Source organism: Pyrgilauda ruficollis, unplaced genomic scaffold, assembly GCF_017590135.1.
Source record: "Pyrgilauda ruficollis isolate IOZ18807 unplaced genomic scaffold, ASM1759013v1 scaffold8, whole genome shotgun sequence".
NCBI classification, from domain to species: domain Eukaryota; kingdom Metazoa; phylum Chordata; class Aves; order Passeriformes; family Passeridae; genus Pyrgilauda; species Pyrgilauda ruficollis.
In genome coordinates, this window is record NW_024529932.1 from 1,504,585 (window position 1) to 1,529,450 (window position 24,866).

The 24,866-nt window shown below is 40.6% G+C and overlaps 1 protein-coding gene across 11 annotated transcripts in view; it reads left to right on the plus strand.

Annotated features, from left to right (window-relative positions):
* STARD13 (StAR related lipid transfer domain containing 13) overlaps positions 1-24,866 on the plus strand; it is a 287,066-nt gene that overhangs the window by 226,769 nt on the left and 35,431 nt on the right. For all 11 annotated transcript variants that reach the window (XM_041487316.1, XM_041487313.1, XM_041487314.1 and 8 more), the window contains one exon: positions 22,909-22,980. In XM_041487316.1, the coding sequence (XP_041343250.1) occupies positions 22,909-22,980 (72 nt within the window). The remainder of the gene's footprint in view (positions 1-22,908; positions 22,981-24,866) is intronic.

The following is a 24,866-nucleotide window of genomic DNA, read 5'->3' on the forward strand; positions in this document are numbered from 1 at the left end:
TGGTAAAGCTCACACTCAGTGTGTGCAAGTTGAAATATTTTCCAAAAATTAATCTGTTTTTTGGGATAAGCCTACACTGCCTTCCTTCAAAGCCAGTCTGTATTGGAAGAGAGACTAAATACCATCATTTCTGTGTTCTACTACCTCAGCCTTCAAATATTCTAAAAGAAAGGAAGTAGAAAAGGGCAGGCAGTGGGGAGGAGTGCAGTCTCTGCATTGATGTTTTGGAAGATTATTGGGGAATATCAGTGCTCAGGCCCTGAGGTGGAAGAAAAACAATAATTTGATAAGAAATAATTAACTAATACTAATTAATGCTTCTTTACTACTTTACATGTGCTGCAGATTGCAGACACCAGCTAAATGTAGAGACTTGGTTATATAGAGAGAGATTTTGTTCTTTGAATTCTGTCAATTTTTTGAAAGAGCTATAAATAAGCAAGTATATATTTGACTGAATATCTTTCTTTGCCAAAGCAGAGAAACACAGCCATCATTGTCTGTGAACTATTCACAAGGTTTTAAATGCAAAATATTTTAGGGCTGAATGCTGATATTGTTACTGATACTAAACAGGAATGTACTCTTCAGGTTATTTATTAGTAGTGATAGTGTCTGGTGTTTGATAAAATATTCATTCTGAAATATTGTTGTGGAGAGGTATTTATCACTGAGATTATAATTTAGGGATATTTTTTTTATTATTTGGAAGAACATACTCCTGGATGGTCAGACACACTTTTTGTTCCTTGTGCCCTGTGAGGGATAACCAGGGGCTACTTAGAAGACAGTGTTTGCCTGACAAAAATATTGCTCCCTTGAGAGCAGAGTTTCACGATAATCAATCTCATTATCATGGCATAAGTACACACAGTTACTCAAGAGTCATTGCAGCTACGTAGTTCCCCCCAACAGGATACTGTTAAATAAACAATGTTATTTGAGGAATTGGCAATTCCCTCTTCCATGCTTCACCCAAAGTATATTCTTAGCTTTTCATTCACTGTTATTTTTGCTTTCCTGGAATCTGCTCTTCTGCCTTCTGAAACTGCACAGTTGTGCAGACCCCTGATCCAAACAAACCTGTGATAGTTTGGGGAGATCTGCACTTCTGTATTCATCAGAAGAAGCGAGGATTAAAGAGTCTGAGCACTGCAGGTGAGGTTATCATCCAGCGCTTTTACACACCATGGAAAGCAGCATTGCATGAAATGGTGCTATTTCTGTGAGCAGGGGTGCAAATGGTGCTGAGATGCCAGCATGGCAGGAATATAAGATACTGCTTGCAAGAAAAGAAGAGAAGTTTATGGGGTTTCTGCTACAGGTGTGGCAATCCAGAGGTGGTTAAGTGCAAGGTCTGGAAAAGTAAGCAGCGTCTTCCAGGCACACACTGCTCAAGTTAATGTCTCCTCCTGAGAGCAGAGCTGGAACTGTATCATCAAAACAGCAACTTTAGCAAAGAGCTGTAAATTTGCCACCTGGCCAGTTTGAGACCAAGGCAACCTGTTTAGTCAGGTGTATCTCAGAAATTGTCCTGAATCCAGGATTCCTCTAAGGAAGAATAAATATTAGTCCTGCAGGTTTTGACAGAGAGTGGATTAGATGAACTTTCCCTCTCCACTTTGGCCTTATTTTCCATGATTTATGGAAACCATCTTTCTTCTTAGATGGTTCTTAAAATAAAAATTAGCTAGGCCATCCTTGGGAGGAGAAAAAGCCAACTCTCTTTATTTTAATGTTTCTCAAACTGGTCATTCTACAGGATGTGGCTGCAGTTATTATCAGTCCCAGTACATGAGTCAGATGGTGGCATTATCAAGTTATTTCTTACTCTGTGTTTGCATAACATCCAGTGAATAAAATGTGACTGACTTCACAGGCAGTGGAGTTCAATGTTTTCCTAAATTCAGTGACAGAGCACATGGAGCAATGAAATTTGACAGAGATTCACTGAAATATCCTGAGCATTAGTGGGATAGCTGTGAAAACTAAGACAGTAAAAAACACAGTTGGAGAGCCAGAAGGAAAAGATACTTGTGAAAATAAAACCAAAAAGGAGCCCAGCAGTAAGGAATTCTCTATTTTGTTGAAAATACAGGAGAGATGAAGGATGTGTGGTTCTTTTTCAGATCTGCTTCTTACGTAAATAGTACAATGCATGCCTTATGGCACAATCCAGCAAAGCAAGCATGGAATTAAATGTTAGACACATTTAGGTGCAATGATTTCAATGACAAAATTCTGTTGAAAATTTTCATCCGGAGAACAACCTTATTCCTTAAGACAGTGTGAAACTGCACAGTTGGACCCCTTACAACAGACTTTAAATTTATCTTTTCCTCAGAAGAAAATTACTTTACATGTATCCTTTGATTGTGATCTAGGTTACAGGAATATACTGCTGTAAAAATATAGTATTACTGGAATTTTCCAAGTCCCAGAATAATTTAGTGTCCAAATACATACTTTATCTGATTTATGGCTTCACAGCCATGTCTAAGCCAGTAGTGCCAAATAAAATTTTCTTTACTGTGATATGTATGCTGCTCTTTTTAAGGTATTTGGAATGATGTCTAACATTTAAATTAAGCAAAAGTTTCCTTCTAAAAATATTCAGCTACAGTTGTATTTTTAACATGCAATTTCATCTTTTACATTTTTAAAGTGTAACTTCATTTCTTACAATATCAGTGCTTAAACATATCTATGATATGCTTTACGAAATCAAGGACCCAATACATGTAAAAAACATGAAGTTATGTCCTACAAGGGGGTTTTTTTTCTTAAAATTATTGTGAAAGTACCTTTCTGTACTTCAGTAATTTACTAATTTCATTCAATGAATATCTCTCAAGAGAGCAATCAGGCAAAAAAAAAATAAGAGTGAATTTGCCCTCCGCTTCCCATATATGAGTAGGTTCCCGACACCTATGTAGAAATGTGTAATTGAAATAACATTTGCATAAATTCCATTTAGTAAGGATGCATTAGCTGATGCCAGTGAATGTGAGGACACTTAATCAAACAGTAAATAGCAATGCATGTCTAAGCATTGATCAATTAATGCAGACATTGTCAGAAGAATTAAATAGATCATTATGTCCTTTTGTTCTTTCTCTTTATTTAGTATAATATGCTGTTGCTTTCTAAATCTCCTCAAGGTCTTTAATAAAGAAAGATCTCTTCACTTAATTTCAACAGCTGCATAATTGGGATGCTAAATCATCCTCACAGTGTAATCAAAATGATTCTACTATGTAACAATTCTCTGGGTTTTCTACTTAGTTTAGAGCAGAAGGAAGAGATTTTGGCAATTGCAATCTCTTGTATTACCTTAAAAGTCAAGCATTGATCATTATAATACAATAGTTATATTGCAGAAAATCTCCAGGTCACTTGCATATAAACATAATTCAAAATTCAGAATAACCTCTGTAGTAGGTATAGTTCCAGTGTAGGAAAATCTGATGCACAAAGACAGTTTAACAGAATTATAGGATTTGGTTTGCCAGAATCAAATCACAAACCAGCATCAGAATCTGGAAAAACAATAATCACTAAATCTGACACCCAGTCATGACTTTAGCTACACAGAATGCATCAAATAACTACCTGAACTCTAGACTCTGTTTATAAAAAGTCACAGCATCTGTGCACCAACACTTTCCATGCTTAATGGGAAGGTGATAGCAGTGACTGTGAAACTGAGGCTTTGTTCACAAGGTGCCCCATGCAGAGATGGGATTCAAGAGGGAGACCCCAAACTGGGATCTCACCACCTCCTGCCCTTCCCTGTCTGCTGGTCAGTCTCTTGGCCTTAACCCCACAAGTGCCAATTGATATATTTGTTCTGGTTTCAGATATTTCTGCTTGAAGACAGTGAAGTTTCCTTTATCCTAGGAAATTCTGAGAAAAGGGCAGTGGTCCCAACACCTCTATGATTTCAGCCTTTGGTCAAATGCTATGGTTGCTAGTATACACATCAACTGAATCAGATTTCCTGGATTTATTCTAAGAAGCAGCAGTGGTACTCCAGCCTAAAATCATATGCTAAGTAGGAGGGATTTCAGCTAATGTTATCCCTTGGAGTTATGCTGAGCTGCTAATTCAAGTGCCCAGCGCATGGTAGCGTTTCTGTAGTGCCATTCTGCAAAAGAGCAGCTCAGCTTAGCAGTGGTGCAGAGAGGTACATGGAAGTTCAGCCAAGCCAGGTGGCTTGTGGCCACTGCAGCATCCTCCTGGAAATGACCTGCCCATGCTCTGAGAACATTTTTCCTGCAAACAGGCTATATGCTAATTTCTTTATACAGCCTCAATTTCCATTGTATAATAGCACTAATGACCTTGACAGAAAGTGTTTCCTAGGGATTAATAACCATTTGAGATTTAATGACCTGAGGCTATGCCTCAGGCCATCAACTCCTTCAAGCTGCTCATTAAATTCTTAGGGTACACAGTCTGCTTCAATCATTTCTACTTAAGCATTTGCTCAGTGTCACCTAATAACAATATTCTCCCTGAGTTATTTCCTCTTCAGAGGCCCTGGAAATATGTTCGTCCTTAAGACTTTTGGGAAAATAACTCATCATTAATTTTTTAGGTGATTTGTGTTTCAAGTCAGAGCATTTACTGTGAGGAACTCAGTAAAAGTGAGACAGTTAAATTCATAAATTGCACCTTGAAATATAAACTATTTGTTCTAGTTGCTTACAATCTCATAATATAAATCAAGAGCCAGTAGCCTCCAGCATCCAAACACTGGTGGTTCAGCCAAAGGTAACTTCTTTGAGAGGTGATTTTGGACAGGCTACCTCTTTCTTGCAAAGACTGGCTTCATACTGGCTTTAAAAGACACCCCAAATTCAGATCTGTGCAGAAGGAACAATATAGAGCAATGCTGCTTATTGGAGGAGAAATGCTCCAACAAGCCAATTTCTCACTGATGAAATCATAAGTCAAAGATGGTGTATTGTCCCATGTTATGGTACATGCTTGTGAAGGGTGAACTTGTTTTTCTGTTGAAGATTTTTCATTTGAGGGAGCATTCCTCCCTTATTCAGATGGCACCAAGCACAATTGGATCTTAGTTAAATCTGCTGCTGTGGTGTTACATCGTGTTCCCTGTTTATTTGTGTAAGAGTGCGGCACAGCATGCCAAATAGGCATGGCACAAACAAATTGCTGTTACAAGTTTCTTCCCAGAGTTTCAAAACTGAGAGAGAAGAAAATGCTTGAGGAAGAAGGCAATCAGCAACAGTTGTGGGAAGCTGATACAGGAAGCATGGTGCAGAATGATGTGTCTACAAATCAGTTATATTGTCTTCACATCAATTACATGAATCTTCTGGTGAGGCTCTGCCAGGATCACATTCTCACATTAGTCCCTATTGTGCACTGAGCAATCAGTTCCCTTGTTATGTCTGGGGAGAACTAGGAACAGGGCTCTTAGGGATCTGGAACGTGGAGATGCCTACCCCTCTGCCTGGGAACACCTGCCCTCAACCTTTATTTTAACTTGGAACCAGCCCGGTGCTTTGAGCTAACATCTTTGTCCAGAGGCTGACCACATATTCAGGGAAAGAAAAGCATTTTGCTGGCAAATTCTAAAAGTTTAAAGTGCTGGGAGTTGTTTATAAGCTTCAGATAGTTCATCTTATAAAACAATTAAGAAAACCTGGATACCAAGAACGTATTGTATCAATTGCAGGGTTGGGGGGGGGGGGGGGAATTCTTGATAATAGAAGCTTAATTCTAGTGAGATATACATATAACACATGTATACATACATATATATGGAATATATACATAGAGATATATATGGAATCCAGCAGATGAATTGTTCATCAATGAGGCATTGTGGTGATTAGAGGGTGAACAACATAAGTACTTACTTGGTTGTTTATGTTTCAGATTAGTGGATTTTGAGGTCAGGTAGCTAATCCCATGATATGCTTTGTGTGGGAAATACATGCTGTTTGTGGTAAACGCAGAGCTCCTACACAGGAATGTTTCTACATAAATCTCAAATCCCATTGCAAACATGGATACAGATCACCACACCACCACTGCAAATGGTGAATATCAGGTGCAAGTGAGTGAAATTGGGGACCTCAAGTCACACTGTACGTTAGCAGGATGTGCCTCACAGAAGAATCTCACTGGAAATGTCTTTAGCTTTGTCTGCCTGTATGTCCCCTGTTCTCTGTATTGACCATGAAGAAGAATGAGCTCTTTCTGTGCACAAGCCATTTTACCTCTTTCACACATTAAAGGAAATATTTTAAAGGAAGTACTCCTTCTCTCCCTAGCCTTCAGTAGCACCTAGGATTAATAGTTCCAATGCAGCTGCAGATAGGTGAGATGATTTCTATCCTTTATATCTGAAAATCCCCATGAATGTTAATAAATATTCTGCATGCATGATCAAAGGCAGGTCATCTAGATATTCAAGTTCTGACATGTCCTATTGAAGGCTGTTTTATAAAACCAGCCCCTCTGCTGAGACCATTACTGTTGTGTGGAACACTCGGGCGTGCCACTGAGCCAGCTCTGCTTCTTCTGGCTCCTGTTGGTTTGAAACAAGCATGCTGGATCATTCCCATGTAGATTTTAGGTGTAGGAATACAGCTCTGGTTGGAATTTCCTCTCTAAAGTCTATTGGGAATTCAAATGAGAGCCAGATGAGTTTTTTCCTGTTCATTTAGAAGAAAAATGCAAAACATCATGAGAAACTTTAAAACTCCAACACTCCCTGAAAGTCCTCACCACAATAACATTTTCCTGAAAATGTGCTTTCCAGTGGGATTTGAGCTTGCAGGTGATAAGCGTTCATTATGTTTTTCTACCCGCAATGAGGAAAGGCCAGATTGGTAAACAATGAATGAAGGAAATTCTTTGAAATACATCTAAAAAATAGGAGCTTTGTAGTCTCAGTTTTGAGGCTACTTTTAGCAACCTCAAACTGGATTTGGCTTGGAGTTATGGAAAGATTAATGAAAGCCCCAGCTCTCTTCCCAAAATCAGTGTCAGCCAATGGAGCATCACAATTATAATTTTCACCTTTTGGCAGTGCTACCTTCCTAGTGCTGCACATCCTCCAGGTAAAGCAGGTAAAGCAGTGGCTTCCAGGCTGATTTGTTCGGGTTATTGTTTGTCTTTAAAGATGAAGCTGTGCCAGAAAATACCGAACTGTAATTTTCAGTACCCCAATGTGATTCCTTAGCAATAAGTAAGCTTTCAGAGCCTAATGCCATGGCCACAGAATACTGTGGGTAATGGGTTTCTAACTACCATTACAGTGTGAAAAAACACTGCAAAATGCAAAGCATCAGGCAAAACATCATGAGAAATTTTAAAACCTCAACACTCCCTGCCAAACATATCCCATCTCCTAAATCAAAATACCTTTATAATGTCTTCAGTTTCAACCAATGGTTTCAGAGCAATATGTGGGCTCAAAGGTGGTTATTTGCTGTCTTTAAGTGCCATTTGCTGAGATTTCATATTCAGATTTAGTCTTCTCCTTTCAAAAATTGAGCTGGGCATTTTTTTATTGTAAAATCTGTAGGAGAGTCCATCTTTCGTAGGCAGCTGCCTGCTTTCTGCTTCTGTTTCTGTCTGGAGAATAACTTATCTCATCATACTTCTGGCATATCTAAGGCTACACCCTGCCAAAATCTGAAAGTGAAATAAACCATCAAAAAATGTCAGATTCTTAAAAGTGCAGACCAAGGTCAAGTCTAGAAAAAAAATATGCTTGGAAAAAATAGTTTCCTTCAAAGCACACACAACGAAATTTCAATCTTTGTGTTTATCTGCATATCTGTATGTCATTATTGTAGCTCTGGACAGCCAAAAATGTCTCATGTCTTCAGCACATACTTTCATTCCCCTGGCCTTGAGGGGACATAAACCCAGGGCTACCCTGGAATCCTGTACTTCATGGAGCACATCTGGAGATGGGGAAGGGCTGATCCCAGAGGCAGCGTAGCAGCTGGCAGGAGCTTCCCTCTGGAGCAGGTCTGAGTGGCTCTGTGCCCCAGGGGACAGCTCCCACCTTGCGCTCAAGGTGACTTCCAAAGGAGGGATGTGTCCTCACGCACTCCTTTGGCACAAGGGCAGCTGTTGTTGTTCAGAGACTTCTCAAGGACCGAATGCAAATTTGGTCAAAACAAATTGAACCTCAGGCCCCAAGATTTTGAATAGCAGCCATCTCTCATCTCTTCTTTAAACAGGGTGTTTTAATGCTTTGCAGAATTACAGACTGAGGCATGCTGCCTTCCATCTCCTTAATTCTCTGTAAATTTACTTCTAACAGCTACTGCCAAAATACAGTATGGCACTTGCACAGCACATGCTTCTTCAGTGATGAGCACAAAGCAGCTTCTGTTTAGAAGGAATATGTTGCAAGCCCATGAGTGACACATTGTGAGTGTTGAAGATTATGAAACATACTCTGAAACTGAGCAAGCCATAAACACTTCATTTTTCAGAAATAGTCACATTACCTCTGTCATTCTGCTTGGCAAGTGTGTGTGTGCAGGCTTGGTGCATCCACGTAGCACACGTTGAACAGGCACCAAGTGTTAAACCTGTGGTGTGCCAGCTGCACTGTGGAGTTCAGAGGAAATATTTCAAATATGCCCTTCTCAGTTTTTTATAAAAACCCACGGTCTTTATTTGTTTATTTTCTCTTTGCTGGCCTCTCTCTTGGACTAAACTGACCTTAAATCATAGCATGGACTTATATTCATTGATCTCCTGGCAAATGCTCTCTAATTGATGCAGAATCAGGTCATGGCATAAGGCAACTTCTGACTCTGGGTAATGTCTGCTGGAAAAGCAAGCGTTTTGTGTCTGTCTGTGGGCAGACTAAAAAAATATCTCCACTTTAAGAGGCCACTGGTTTGTGGGAAAAGAAGACAAGCTCATGCAAGGTAACTATGTGGCCCTCATGGATTTGGAGCATATTTTGAGCGTAGTACACGCTTCAGCATATGTAGTCTAACAATTTTGCTTCCTAAGGAGGGAAGAATAATTTTTCCATTTTTAAACTGAAGTGTAAGCATTAAGCGATGTGTCTCCTTTCCCACTGAAAGTCTAGCTGGGCATGGGATTAGTCATTTACTTTCCAAATATCTAGCTGCTAGCACTGTCTAGAGACCAAACCATCTTTGCCCACAGTCAGACCAGTAATGATTCAGACAAGTGGGAATGTGCTCTCCAGCAGTCAGAGCAAAGGGACTCCATCCATGAGATGGTAACTGACATAATCCAAGTGACTTCCCATTAACTATAGGAAGATTAAGAAATAGTTGAAATTCATCCAGCAAGTTAAAAAGTGACAGGGTCTGTATTTCACTGACATTTGCAGAGCCAGCCCTTCTGTATTCCCTCCTGTTATCCAGCAAGAGACACTGACATGAAAATAGGAGGCTTGTGCTTCTTTGGTAGCTTTGGTGTCTCCTGACGGGTACCCCACAGATCCACTCCCTGGCACCAGCAAGCACTGGTAGGTCTCCAGCCTTCCTGTTTTCTCCTTCCAGGCTAATATATGGAACATAGCTGAAGGCCGGGGTCTGGCTTTATAGAGTGATAACTGCAAACACCTTACTTATCTAAGCTCTTTCATGCTATTTGATAAAAGAGCAATTTATGTCTTTCCTGCTTGTTGCTAAAAATAAGAGGAAAAAAGTGTAGAGAGTTGTTAGTCCTGGGTGGTGTGCTAATTAGCTCTTTGCTAACTCTGCTTCATTGCTGGCAATGATTATTGTCAAGTAATTAGAGGGTTGCTATGAATCTGGCTCCTGTTTGCTCTGCAGTGTAACAGGGGTAAGGAAATGAGAAGTGTCAGTACTATGGATACCCAGTGTTACTTCTGCCGTAGCAGAATTTCCTGTTATAGGAAACAGTTATTTTGGACAATGGCTTATTGGATGGAAACAGGCCTAGGTGAGCTGCAGAATGGAAAATCAGTATTTTTGTTACATTAAAAGTCTGCTCTCCACTTGGAGGAGTACATAAAACTCCCACGGCCTTCCATTTAAAAATGTATGGAAAGGAAACTAAGGGCTTCAGCCAAAAGTCTAAAAATAATAACTGTACCATCATAGCCAAGTTGTCTGTTCCTTCTTTCCGCCAGTGTGAATGAATAAATGTTTATGAACAGCTATCATGAAAGGATTGTTTTAGCCTGTTTTCTGTGTGTTGCTCTGTAGTCATATGGACTGCAGCTTTCATTGTAAAGGGGAATGAACAAAAAAAAAAAGAATCTAATTATTTGTGTGAAGAAAAATCATGGAAGTTTGTTAGTTCACATGTCCAAAACATTTGAGTTCGTTGGTAAAACTATTGGCTCTGTATCATCCCTTTGGATGTTCAAAAAACACTTAGATATATATGTGCTGGAGTACACAAAAATGTCTGCAGCCACCTGGTAGTAGAAGACAGGGCTGGGTAAATCGTAGTCCAGTGTGCTTGAGGAGGCAAATGAGAGTTAAATGTTTTGAACATATTTGAAAATCTTCACCCTAGCAGTTCAGAAATTTAAATATCCTTAAAATTCTGGCCCTGGACATTGAAAGTTATCTGTATCTATTCAGTAAAATTAAATAAAATTTCCATCACATGATGGATGATGGAAACTGAACAGCTGTCTGAGCAGTAGCTCTACTGCTCTAAAAAAGAACCTTAATTTGACTTTCCCACGTTAATACTGTTTACATGTTAGAGAAAATTGTTTGAAAGGCACTTTTGTAAAAATGGGTGCTTTTGTGAAAACAGAGTGAGGAAAGATGTTCTTTTTTTAGTAGGTGAGTAATTGTTTCCTTTAATCTCTTTGTTTTTTCTCATGACTCTACAAAGATCAGCACACAGCCGTGTAATTAGTGGCTCTGGACTAGATCATGCTGAAACACCCACTGGTGCGACACCACTGTTCTTACAGCACTGAATAGTCAAAGCAAAGGGTAAAATTTAGTTCACAATAACATCTTTCTGTGAGCATATGTTATTTCTTTCATCACTGAAATAATTTAAGAAGTTAGTTGAACCATCAAACAATGGAGGTCATCTGGCCTGGCCCCTGCTCATGGTAGAGCCAGCTTACCACGTCACATCTGGCACTGCCACAGGATCAATCCAGCTCCAAAAAGGAAGGTATTCCAAGTTCAGTATGTCCAATAAAAGAAAATAATAATTTGCATGGTGTATTAATCTATTGATTTTTCATTTCCAAATAGAGTAATGAAAGACATCATGGTAGCTTTCTTTAGTAATATTCTTACAGAAAATAGCAGCTGGAATAAAGCAATAAACAGATATGGGTGTTTGATCCTCTCAGAAATAGTCATAATTAAACAGTAGCTATCCACAAATAAAGTTAACCTTCATTTTATAAATGATTTTTCACTACAGTCTCGAGGCATGATAAGATGTTAATAATGTTGATATACTTCAATGGCAACAATAGTGGTATGGTTGTGAATTAGAAAAAGACATCAGGGTTTGTAGGTACTGGTCTTGCCTGTACTTTCAGGCTAATGTCAGCCCTCCTGCTCCTGAATTTTAAATAGATGACAGTTTCTTACAAACTGTGTGAATAAGTCACCATCTGCTGTTTGGGGTTCTTTTTCAGAAGAAATACACAGGACGTCTTTCTCTATAGGCCCTTGCACGTAAAGAGGTAATGAGGAAACAGTGGGATCTAAAACCAGATCTGCTTGTAGTGTTAATCAGCTGATAGCAGCAGATAACACTGATAGCACCAGGTGAGAGCTCAGCATTCTGCATTGCATTCACTCTACACAAGACATGAATTTGGACCTCAGTTTTGAATATATGAACTCTGCTCTATGTGCTGTGTTTTATCAATGTTCCTTGCACTACAAATTACTCATCTCACACAGAACTGCAAAAGAAAGTGTTTTAATCTTAATTTTTGATAAACAAGAACAGCGGAGTCTTTTTTATTAATACATCAAAGTATTATCTCCAAGGGGAGTTACTTTCATATTAATGTTCAGTGTTTAATATAAATTCACAGCATGAAGACCACCTGAGATGGGTAGAATTTCTCTGATGTATATCTGATTGCCCATATGTAATTTGAACATCTACAGAACATGAAGGGCATAATCAAAGAATAATTAATATGTTGATAAGGAATTACATTTTGTTTTACTTATCTGCGTAATTCAGAGAGAAAGTTTATGATGACAACATCTATCTTTTGGGGTATTGTTTACATTTTCATTCAAATTATGACATGAAGCATTCTCTGCATTCCATAGTGCCTTTCATCTGCCGAGCTCCAATTACTGTCTGACCAATTAACTTCAGTATTGCACACATGCAAACCACGTTGGGTATTGTGGGAAATCTAAGCAAGGCCTTGAAGTCTGAAACTTGACCTCCAGTTTAGGATACTGAGCTTGAAAATCCTGATTTCCAGAGACATTAAATCTTTGTATTTAATTGGAGTTACGAATACACATGAGAGTCAAAACTAATGGTCAGACCAGCACTACATCCTCTTGGGAGCCCTCTGAATGTCAGGGCACTCCAGAGACATCTTGTATGCTGCCTGAGTTCAGGCTGTCTGGAAGTCTCCCCTAGCCTTGCAAGAGATGACATTTTTCAAAACCTTGCAAGGGCAGAGGGTGGCTGCAAGCTACATGTAGTGGCATCCATCTGCTGCATCCAAATTCAAACCAGATCTCAAGGGCAGAGCACCAGACAAAGCACCTTGGGCACTTTATGTGCAGTGAAGAACCTTGTGTACAGACTGAAGAATTTACTGCTCTAGTGATTAAAGTATTAGCAATCTAATAAAAGAGTTGGTCCAGCTACAATGATAATAGTACTTATAATTCCAAGTATAAAGTTACGGCAAGTTTCCAAGTAGTGGCAGAGTTGGAAGTGATACATATATACTTCCTATTAGCTGTTCCTCTCCTTGGTATTGTTCTTACCTTTCCTGTGACTTTCTGGGTTCAAAAATCAATAGTGATAGTTTTCCTCAAGATGAAAAGAGGAGCTTACAGTGAGTCTTTATCTGAAATTCTTCAATAAGGAAAGTATGATCTTGCTGATGGAGATATCTTCCTCCTTACTGTTGGGTCAGATCAGAGTTATTTTTACACACTTCTTGAAATAGTCAGACTCACTGAATGGTTGAGGTAGGAAAGCACATCTGGAGGTCATCTTGTCCAACCCAATTGCTCAAGTAAGGCCACCTATAGCCAGCTGTGTCCAGGTGGCTTTTGAATATCTCAAAGGATGAAGCCTCCACCATGTTCCTCCCTGAGGAACATGTACCAGTGCTTGGTTACCCTTACAGGAAATAAGTGTTTCATGATGTACAGAGCCTTCTGTGTGTCAGTGTGTGCCCATTGCCTGTCACTGGGCTCCACTGAGAACATCCTGGCTCTGCCATCTTTGCACCCTCCCTTCAGATATTTATCCAGATAAGATTCCACGGAGCCTTCTCTTCCCCACACTGAACAGTCACAGCTCTCTCAAGCCTTTCTTCATCTCTCAGATGCTCCAGGCTCTTAACTGTCTTTGTAGCCCTGTGCTGGACTCACTCCAGTAAATTGATATTTTGCTTTTACTGGGGAACCCATAACTGGATGCAGCACACCAGATGTGGCCTCACCGGTGGTCAGAAGAGGGGAAGAATCACCTCCCTTCACCTGCTGTCACCCTTCCTAGTGCAGCCCAGTGTGCTGTCTGCCTTCCTTGGCAGAAGGGCACATGGCTGCTTTGTGTTCTGTTGGTGTCCACCAGGCACCAGGTTGTTTTCTGCAAACCTGCTTTGTAGTTTTTGGGCTCTTCAACTCTTCAACAATAGTGATTCAGTAGAAGATACATGACAAGAATATATAACAGACATATACAGCATGAATAGGTACATACAGCTGCAGTTTCACTGACTACTTATTAATAATGTCTGTAGGTACTGGACTAGCAATGATGCATTGCAAAAATCGTTTTATACCACATCCAGGGAGCAAGAAGTTTTCTAAATACCAGCTGGACATGGTATTTCCCTTTCAGTGTGAGCTCAGCAGCTATTCCAATCTTCAGGCCACTCTTTGGTCCATAATACATGGAGGTTTAAATGCTGCCTAAATCTCTTAGCTTGGGAACCCAAAGGCAGAAACTTGTAAAAGAAGAGTCTGTTTTCAAAATTAGTTCCGTAGTGACTCTAGGAGTCACCAGAAGTTTTGAAATAGATCCCAAGGGATGGGATTGTTACCTCTTCTCTACCTATTTGATAGTGTTTCTTCCACATTAAAAATACTATATACTTTATATTAGAGTCTTTAAAGACTCACGTTTTCCAGACCATTATCCAAACACGTTTTTCAGTGGGCATACAGTGCTCATGTATAAGAGCTCTGTTAATTCTCAAGTCAGCAGTTCTCAGCTTTTGAATGACAGGCCAAATAGGTGGGATGGGCAGTGTTGTACTGAAGAGTGGGTGGGTGGTACTCTGTCCTCCAAGTCTATACGAAGCCAAGACCCATGGGAGCTGTCAGAAGGCAAGAAAAAGAATATAAATCCTAATGGGGAAGGAGGAGGATGTGAAGGGAACCAAGTTCTTAATCACTTTTGTCCATTAGCAATACCACAGTATTTTTCTTAAGACTAAAGGGAGGAGAGCCTGCTGTCCTTATCAGCTCTCTCTCTCTCTCTCTCTCTCTCTCTCTATTTATATATATATATAATGCAAATTTATTCTATCTCATAAATCCTGTTAGTGGTTTCAGCTGGGTGAAGTAGTCTCCTTGTTTCTTGTCATAAACTGCTGCAGCATTCTTTTGTGCAGCTGCCGCATTTCATCCTAATGCAGCTGCATTTCACCCAGGGATGAAGTGATCCCTATATATAACTTTCTCTTCAGTTTTTATAACCATTTAAAGGGCCTCAAGATGAGATGTGGGCTGCAAGCTATAGTTTTATTAGTTTCATCACAAAGTGCTGCATTGTACAAATCAATTGTAAGCTAAGAAAAGTGGCTTTGAAGTGATGCTTGAAGATAGAGATTTTTTTGGGTTAGGAGGGATCTAAAATTCCTTTCAGGAATTTAAAGGAAGATGTCAAAAAATGGGAGACAAATTAGTGTGAAATAAGGTTGTATAAGCTGAGTGGGCATGTGGGACAGTGGGTAGCAAAGATGTCAGAGAAATGAATGACAGAAAGTTAGTTTTAAGTGGCTTCAGAGTAGGAGGCCTGGAATAGAAAGGAGAACAGGAAATCAGCAGTAAATGGGAATTATGATGATGATGATAAGGAGCAATCAAAAATCTCAATGCTCAAATGGAGACCTGAATCTCTTGTTTTTATCACATTACTGGACCATAGAACATGGATGGGATTTTCAGCATTGGTTGGGTCTGTTAAACATCTTTGCAGTGTTACTAATGTTATGTCTGAAACGTTCAAATGTTTAAACCACTTGGTGTCCAAATCTCATTGCATTCTTATGTTTAGATGCCTGATTGTGCTGTACACCCTGTTACCAGGAGTTCCTTGGAAGTCTATATAATGGGAGAATTCCCCAGGGAGTCGATTTTATGCTAGACTTTCAGGAACAGTAATGGCTGCCTGATAGAGTGGCTAATTGCTCTGAAGTAGGAGTCCCTCAGGACATTTCCTAAGGTCTTTATTGTGTCCCTGCATGCCTGCTCTCTTGGTGTGCTGGCTGCTTCGGTGGCCCCTGCAAGTCACCTCTCAGCTTAAAGAGCATGTGGAGTGTAGCACATTGCGCAAAGGTCTCTCCTGCACTGCACACTCTGATTTCCCTGTTGCTGTTTGCACAGCCACCTTCTTGTTATTTGCATGAGGAAACTCGTTGCATTGTACCCCTAGCTCTGATGATACCTTGCTGTAAAAAATACTAATACAGACACTGTTCCCAGACCTGTAAGGTTTTGTGCTTGATGAACCTTCTATAAATCTCAGATCTACCAGTTTTACCAGTATCCCATTCATTTGGGAAAGGAATTCAGCATAATCCTTTCACTGAAGGGGGACATAGCTTCCTAACTCCTTGCTGGAGTAAGACACCTTTTTTTCTTGGGAAATGCAGCCTTGCAGAAGATAAAAAGCTGATGAGAAGTCTCCCAGATGGCCTGTACAGAATTTGGTTTCAGTAGAGAACAAAACAATTGTTGTAGTCATTGAAAGAAACATTTAATACAATCCCAGACAATGTATGAGTAAGAGAAGTGTCAGTAGCTCAGAAGGAAAAGCTGTATAAGCTGATCATCTAACCAGGAAAAAGCCTTTTCATAACACTGTCTTTAGCTTGGTTTCATTTATTCCTTTCTGTAGATTCTGTAGAATCTGTGGTGGTAGCAGTGAGTAGTCAGATAAGATTCCAGCTCCAACTCCTCTGCTGATACCAGTGTCATGTGACAATATCAGTTCAGATTGCCTTCCTTCTTTTTTATTCCTTGTTTTTATTAATCTCCCTGCTTTTATGCTGTGTGTAGAGTGAATAGTAGTTCCCAATTTCCTATTTTTGCATTACCCCTGATTTTATACCATTTTAGCATAACCCTTGCTTATTCATCTGCTCTCCAAGGTAAACAGTCACACTCTTTTAATCTCTCAGCATACAAGATTTTTTTTTTTCATGTTCATAAATAATCAGGCTTCTCACTTTCAACCTCTCTAAGAAGTCACAGCATGAATGGACACATTTGACTATTACTCACCAAGGGTAAAGAATTACACATAAAGGAACTACTCATGAAAGATCTTTTTCTATTGACATGTAAATTATATTGAGCCACAGCAGTTTTAAAGGTCTGTATTTTATTGTAATATTACTAGTACCACAATATTCCACGAAAGGTTTAGGACTATTAAAATAACATTTTGACAGTTTTATTTGTCCCTTCCTTGCAAAACATAACCTTGTCTCTAACACTAATTATATGGCATGATATAAAATAATTCCAATGAAATTCTACTTTTGAAAACCTTATTATCAGGATTTATTGATGTGTGTGCACCATAGTGCAGTAAAACATATAAATTCATGGTATGCTTATGGTTTATTTTATTTATTACATACTTGTACTATAAATGGTAATTTTACAGCTGGATGGTAAAATTGCTGTTGCGTTATTATTGGAATTATTCTGGAAAAGTCCTACAGAGTGGATGGGAATGGGGTAAATCATTAAGCCTCTACCTAAAAGCATGAAAGGTTACTGAAAATTGTATCTGTCTTTATTAAATTGCACGGGGATTTTTCCTTCGGGAATATGACAAGTTTTTAATTTTTCCATGCTCTACACCAACTGCTTGCATTAGCGAAGTGAGATGATAATACAGCAATTAAGGCATTAACCTTCTCCTTGCAAGCTGTAGATCATGGCATCGTAAAATCATAGAATGGGGTGGGTTGCAGGGGACCTTAAGGTTACAGCCCCACTGCAGTGGGTAGGCAGGGATACCTTTCACTAGACCAGGTTGCTCACATGTGAGCCCTGGTTTTGCCATGAATTTCCTACATGAGTTGAAAAGTCATCTTTTGTCATATTTACAAATATATTCATGTTCTTTCCAATTTAGCATCCTTACACCCTACTGTAATGTAATTTCAGAGCTCTGAAGAAGCTTTGCAAATGCCACTTAGTGGAAACCTATAGCCTTTAGTGGTACATCGTAGCTGAGGAATGGTAAAGTGATGCATTTCAGTATCAGAAATTTGGAATTTGGATTGTCCAGACTAGATTTTTAAGGGTAACTGAGGAGTGGCATAACCCTATTTTTATGGCCATATAAGTGTCAGGCATCTAATTCCCATCAACCTCACCTCTAACTTGTTTATGTACTTCTGAACTGCTTTATATCCCCATCTTTGAAATAAGAAGAGTAACATAGATAAATATCCTAAAGACAGAGAGATAGAGATAGAGAGCCAGGAGAGTAATGGCAGCCATTGCAGCATCTCAGACTTGAGTTGCAAGAAGAAGCTGAAACATGCTAGAGCTGTTCTCATACAGCTTCAGCCTGAACTGGACTTTTCCAAAAAAACCATCTTCCCTCATGTGAGATAGAGAGCCAGGAGAGTAATGGCAGCCATTGCAGCATCTCAGACTGAGTTGCAAGAAGAAGCTGAAACATGCTAGAGCTGTTCTCATACAGCTTCAGCCTGAACTGGACTTTTCCAAAAAACCCATCTTCCCTCATGAGTGCTCTTCTGGGGAGACATCAGAATGGTGGCATTGTTGGTGACTTGACAGGTTCATGGGACACAAGAGTAGTACCAGGACCTGTGAGATAAGGCTGTCTGAGTGCCTACAGCTGCCTGGAGCATGCCTCAGGTCAAAGGCACCATCAGTGTTTCCTCCCCAGGTGTATTCTCAGGTTTACCTTTCATAGGGGTCTGCAGCAATTCCTGAGAGTAAAAGGCATTTTACCACCCTGGGTTGAGCTGAGCCTCCAAACTGCCCCTGGAATACCAGGTAGCCTAGAATTTTCTTCAGGAAGATGCAGCACAAACTCATCCCAACAGTTTTCCTCCTCTTGCAGGAAAGAGTAAGACAGGGACCAAAAGCTGATGTAACCAGACTAACCACTTGCTCACTGATGTGGCTTCACAGTCAAATGCACTTCTTTCCAATTAATTGATTAATCATTTTCTCTAACATTCCTAGATATTTTATCTGAGTGTACTAAATTAGATTTAAGTGGTGAGCAATACAGTGGGAATACTAAAGTGAACATTAACAGTGATTTGTTACAGAAGGTGAGCAATAAAGGTTATCACATAAAGTTGACATAAACATAATAGATGGGGTAATTATGTACCTTATTTATTCTAGTTGCTAAATCTTTCACTGCATTGTGCAAAGGGACATCTGCATTTTTAATAAAAATGCAATTTAAAAAAAAAGAGAGAAGCACCAAGACAGAAGACAGAAGAGACATGGACAATGGCAGAAAGGCAGAAATAAGATGAAATACTGATACCTAGACAGAAAAAAGGAAAGGACTATAGTAATAGGTCTTAGCATTGATATTTGTAGATGGTGATAAGATTCCAAGCCCGAAAATTAATTCATTTACATGAGTTTCTCCTGACAGAGCTTTTCACCAAACAGCTTTTTAGACTTTTTAGACTTTTTAGATTTTTAGACTTTTTTGTTCTCCTGCGCTCCTTCATGAGGGAAGAATTGTTCCATTAGTTGGATTTTCTTGAGCTTGTTAAAATACAGCTCACATAGATTAAACAGAGTCCTTAGAAGATTTGAGTCCGTTTGCTAATCCAACAGCAGACCTTTCCCACTTTTGGAGGGTTAGTTTTCTACCAGCTTAGGGGGTTGAGCTGGGTCTCTGAAAGCTTAGCCAAGAGCTGGTGTGGCACGAAGGGAAGCAGGAGAAGCAGCCAGCTGGAGCTGGATAGGCAGGGCAAGGATGTCCCCTTTGGTGTCAGCTGGCTGCTAGACTGTTTGTCTGGTGTTGGGCAGAAAAAAATCAGTTTGTGAAGACTCAGAGAAACTCAGAGGTGTTGGGAGAGCAGGAGAGATGACAAACAACTGTCTCCATTTCAGCCCCAGAACAGCCAGAGCCACCCACACGGTTTGTGGGAGACAAGCTCAAACCTGTTTAATACTAAAGATGGACTGAAAGCCAAGAGCCAGCTGTACTCTGAATGCTTGTCACATTTCCTGAGTGAACCTCTCTTCTCATTTTCCTCTGAATTATAACTCACCACCAGCAGAAAAATGAAATGGAAAAGAGAAGTTTGTTTTCTTCCAAGCTTCTCTAGAAACTGAAAAAACTCCTTAGAATTCAAGTCTCGTGAGACATATTGACAGTTGTCAATATTTCGGACTGAATTATCTAGCTTTAATAATTAATGATTGTTGTTAACTGCTGCCCAAGCAGGTAGAAAGCAGTAGGCAAATGATCCCTAATTTTTTTTCCAGCCACAGAGCAGAAAGAACAGTAGTGCATAAGGACAAGCCCACCATCAGGTGTGCTGGGGCAAGCAGCCTTTTTGGTCCTGCCTAGGGAGATGCTGCTTGTGGGTCAGTGGTGGCTCACACACTTCTGGTAGGAGCTGGAGGAACTGTGCCTCCTGCCAGCCTTGAGCCATGTCCTCTCTGAAATGGCTCTTCTCACCATGACAGCCCTTCTCTGTGCTGTTGACAAACTGCCTTGGTGCCACCTGTGAACACATGTGGGTTTCCAAGTCCTTCAGTGTTGCACCAAGACAGTGCACCTGCTGCAAGCAGGATCAAACCCCTGTATTAGCCTGGACATGGGAACAGAACTGGGACAACACTGCTAAAAGTATTTCTACCACCCTCCACTGACACCTCCACTGAGGTATTTTTGTTGCTGCACATCTCTTCCCAAAGAAGTCTTCACTAATGTTTCACTACGAAGTAAGAAAAAGCAAATATTAGGACATGGGCACAAAAATAGAAGGCTAAACTTAGCATGTCAAATTATTGTTCAAACACTGCAGTATGCAGTAATAAAAGCATCTGTATTGCATTCTGAACTATAACTTGGATTACATGCCCAGGGCGAAATAGTAGAAATCACCTTTGATGTTTGCTGAGGAGTGAATCCTTTGTTGTGCCTTTTCACCTAAACTGTAGGAGGGATAAGGGTGGAATGACTGGAACAGGTGCCCTTAGCCAGCAGGAGCACACTTGCATGAGCAATGTCCTCTTTTGGGCTGTGCCAGCAGCCTGGTGCTCTTCTCTCCTCCTGCTATCCTCTGAATAAGACCAGGAAGAGAGATATAGGAGAGAACTGGGAACGGATACATGTCTTGAAACTTGGTATCCTGATAGATTACCAAATCTTACTCAAGGCTGAGATAGTCATTCAGAAAATGAGAACACTCCCCAGAAATGCCTTCATGGAGGATATAGAGTCAAAGTTTTGAAGGCAGAAGCTAATCAGCCAATGATATTTGACTGAGTACAGTGTGTTGCAAACAACCTCACCAAAAAAAAAAAAAGTAAAAAACAAACCAAAAACACCACCAATAAAAACAAAACCTCAGAGAAGAGCGAGATCTACTTTTTTGGTTATTCCCTATAATTACTCACCCATTGCAACCTGAGATTTTTTAGATCTCATTTGAGCTGCAAGAATATTTCTCAGCAAGCTCCTCTGACCAGCCAACTGCAAAAAAACATTGAAATATGATAAGCGTATAAGAGCATTAAATGGTAGCATTCTCCATCACCCACAGCCTCTGTCAGTTGTGTTTCCAGGCCAGATGAAGCTAGAATGCACGTACAGCTGTTCTGAGTTGTAAAATACATTTTGAAATGGGATTGATTTGTCTGTGTTTCATGAGATTGACTTAAGCAAAAGAAAAAAAAGTATAAAGACTTGTCTTTTTTCCAAGCATTTAATAGAAATAGTCTAACTGGAACATAATAGAGATGTGCTTTCAGCACACAGATGTGCTGTAGTGAGAGCCACGTTTTATGTAAGCTGCTTATTCTTTTGTGCAGTGTCAAGAACTGAATGTACTTTCATACTCTGTTTTTTGGCCTTGACATGAACTAATATCAAAGCAAATGAAGACCTGGTGGTAAATCCTTTTCAGCACTGCTAATGATTGTGACCATTGTGGGGCTGTTCCTGGCTGTCTAATCGTCTTTGGGATATTGAGCTTTTGATACATAGACCATGTATTCTGAATTTTGATTTCTGCTACAAAATTTGCTGGTGTGATTCATTTTTAGGGGATCAGAAAGGTGTGCAGGTCACACACTGTAGAGTATATTCAAAGCAGATTTTATAGTGAGCTTCAGTGGGTAAAGTCATTAAGGGTATAATGAGTGATCTGAACAGAATTACAGGGGCAAAAGTTCATGACAGCATGTCTTACCTATAAAAATGCATTTTAGTAGAAAACTGAGTTACAACTGGAATTTTTTTCACATGCAAGGCAAAATATGCAGAACAGCAACTGAGCCTGATCATCTTCTTTGAGTTCCATTGTTTGCTTTATAGTTAGGGTTTTGTATTATGGCTGTCTAGATTTTACAGCCACAAATGTGCCAAAACCCTTGACTGGTTCATTCAAGTTGATTAATAAGCAACATAAAATGTCTACTTTCTTTAACACCTGCAAGCTCTGTTTCTTCGTGTTTTGCAAATGTAAGAGGTACAGATATGTGCTTTGACTTTGATCCTGTAAACCAAAACTGTTCAAGTGGTAGATCCTGATCTAGGTTTGGACAGCAAGGAGATGTTTCCCAGGTTTCCTCTGAAACCCACAATTGTGTGGATGAGCCTCTGTTTTCTGTTGTTCCCCCAGCTGGTCCGGGAGCAGCTGCACATGCAGGCAGTACAGGTGCTGGGCAGAGCTGGACCCAGCACGCTGCTTTGCAGAATATGAGCCCATGGAGCTTGGTAAAAATAAAGATGCCCCTGCAATTGTCCCTTCAGTATCATGACACCTGCACTGGGGTTTTTCTGTCAGAGATTTCCATGGATTTCATGGCATTCTGCTCCTCAAGAAATGTCAGAACAGGAAAGAACACCGTGTCTGCTCCCGTCACCCCACTTTCGCCCTGCTCCATCTTCACCTCTTGCCAGCAACTTACCCTTTGGGGAGGGTAGATCACAGAGCCACAAACCTGGTTGAACAGCTTCTGCTGCAAGGAGATGGCTGGCCTCATCCCAGCCAGCAAGTGGCTTTGTGCACCCCAGGGTCCTGTGGAGACAGGCAGATTTCTTAGAAGGACTCTCTTCTGATGCTATAAATTGTGATTCAGAGTGATGACAGTACTGTAACAGCAAATAGATCCTACCAAATTTCTTTGTTATTTCTTTGTAATTGAAAGAACTTCTAAATCAAAATAACAAAGTGTGAACTGTTTTCTCTTTCCTCTTTTTGCTCAGAAATCGAAGCAAAAGAAGCGTGTGACTGGTTACGTGCAGCTGGATTTCCCCAATATGCTCAGTTCTATGAGGGTAAGTAGGTCTTTCTCCTCTTTTTGTGTGGTTCTGAAAGTGCACTGGGCCCTCGCCAGGACAGCTTGCAGTCGGCCAGCTCCACATTTGACTGAGTTATGGCCATGGCTGGATGCTTCACAAAGCCTCAGCTGCTGGAGTCAGACCAGTGCATAAAGAAAAGTAAGATTCTTACCCTTGTAACCATGGGAAGTTTAAAAAAAAAAGGGCGGGGGGGGTGGGTTGTGTAGACATAACTTATGTAAACCTCAAAGGTTAACAAAAACAACTACAAAATATCTAAAAACATGAGTTTATTTTCTAAAAACTTTATGAATCGTGCCTGAAATAAGATCAAGACACTAGAAGTTATTGGAAATTTCAATCATGCCAAAAGTATGACTGAAAACTCTGCAGAGTTACCAAAAGTGAATCATTTGAGCTGCACTTCACAACTGCGAAGTAAGAAAAGCTGAGATTTCAGTGCTAACTCCGTGCAAATGGTGGTGTCCCCTTCCTGGGTGTCAAGTTAATGCCCAGGGAAGCAGTGTCCCCAAGAGCAGGGCGAGTGGTTGCACTGCTGCTGTGTTCCATAATAGTTTGGGGACAGGAGCTGGATTTTTCCTGCTCTCCCCAGCTCAGCGCTGAGAGGAAACTGTGGCTGAGCCTCGTTTTTCCCAAAGTGCATGTCCTCCCTGCCAGAGTCACCCAGCTCAGGCCCACTCGGGCTTATTAGCAGAAAGGCAGCTCTGCCAAACACCTCTGGACACCTTCCAGGGTCAGCGTGAGTCTGGAGGCAGCACAGATCCACTCATGGAACCAGGGCCAAGGAGCCTCATGGGTCAGAGCCAAGTCTGCAGGGACTCAGCTCGGACGCCACCCTCCCCTCGTGTGGGGCTGAGGATGGCAGGGAGTGGGATGCTGAGGATGCCCCCGTGGCCAGCTGAGCTCCATCAGGGCCCAGGTCCTGTTGGGCTGCTCAGGTGCCTGGGGACAGGAGCACCACTCAGAGAGGCTCAGGTGGCTCCACAGGAGGCAGGCAGACTCTGTTAAATCCAGCAAGGAACTAAGACTAATAAGGCTGCCAGGCCAAAACTGACACAATGTGTATCTAGCACAGTCCCAGGGTAGCCAGCAGTACTTTTGTGTCTGCCTTGTATTCGGAGTATGTCACACGCTGACTGCACCAGCGAAAGGAGCGCCTGCTGCCTGCTTAACTCAAAAGGATGTTCTCTCCAAAAAACAACCTGTGCTGGGCTCCAACAGTTCCCATGCAGTCAATATGTGCTCTAGACAGTCTATGTCTCCAAAAACAAGGTGCTTTTCACAGGCATCTATTATGTCAGTGTTCAGCAGTAGTGTCTGAAAATGCTGGCTGAAGTTCCTGAATCCCAGCATCCTGCTGAGGTACCTAAGCATGGCAGAGCAGTCTGGAGAGCAGCCACAGCACTGGAACCTGTCCCACTGTTACAGAGCTATGTCACTTTTCATTGCAAATGTCAGCTTCCAGCATACTATTCTGGCTTTTTAACTAATATTGGGGATTATAATTCAGTTTGGGGTTTTGGTTTTTTCTTTGTCTGTTTTTTCAGTAACCCTCTGTCTGAAATCATTGTTATTTGGATCTGGTTTAAAAACAAAAAGCACAGAACATTTCTGGGGCTTTGGCAAAGTCTGTGTAGCAAATAACTAATTAAGCCACTGTAATGAGAAGGGAAAACCTTGTTGCTCATGTAAAGTAAGTGTGGTGGTAATTCCCTGATCTCATCCTTTTGTGCAAGGTGCTAAAATGAACAGTGAAGTATTTTTTAAATCCAATATGAAATAGTTTTGCTATCACTCTAATGCAGTGGATGTTCAGCTATACCTCTAACAGAAAAAAACCCAATATGGTGTCAGGAAGGGTC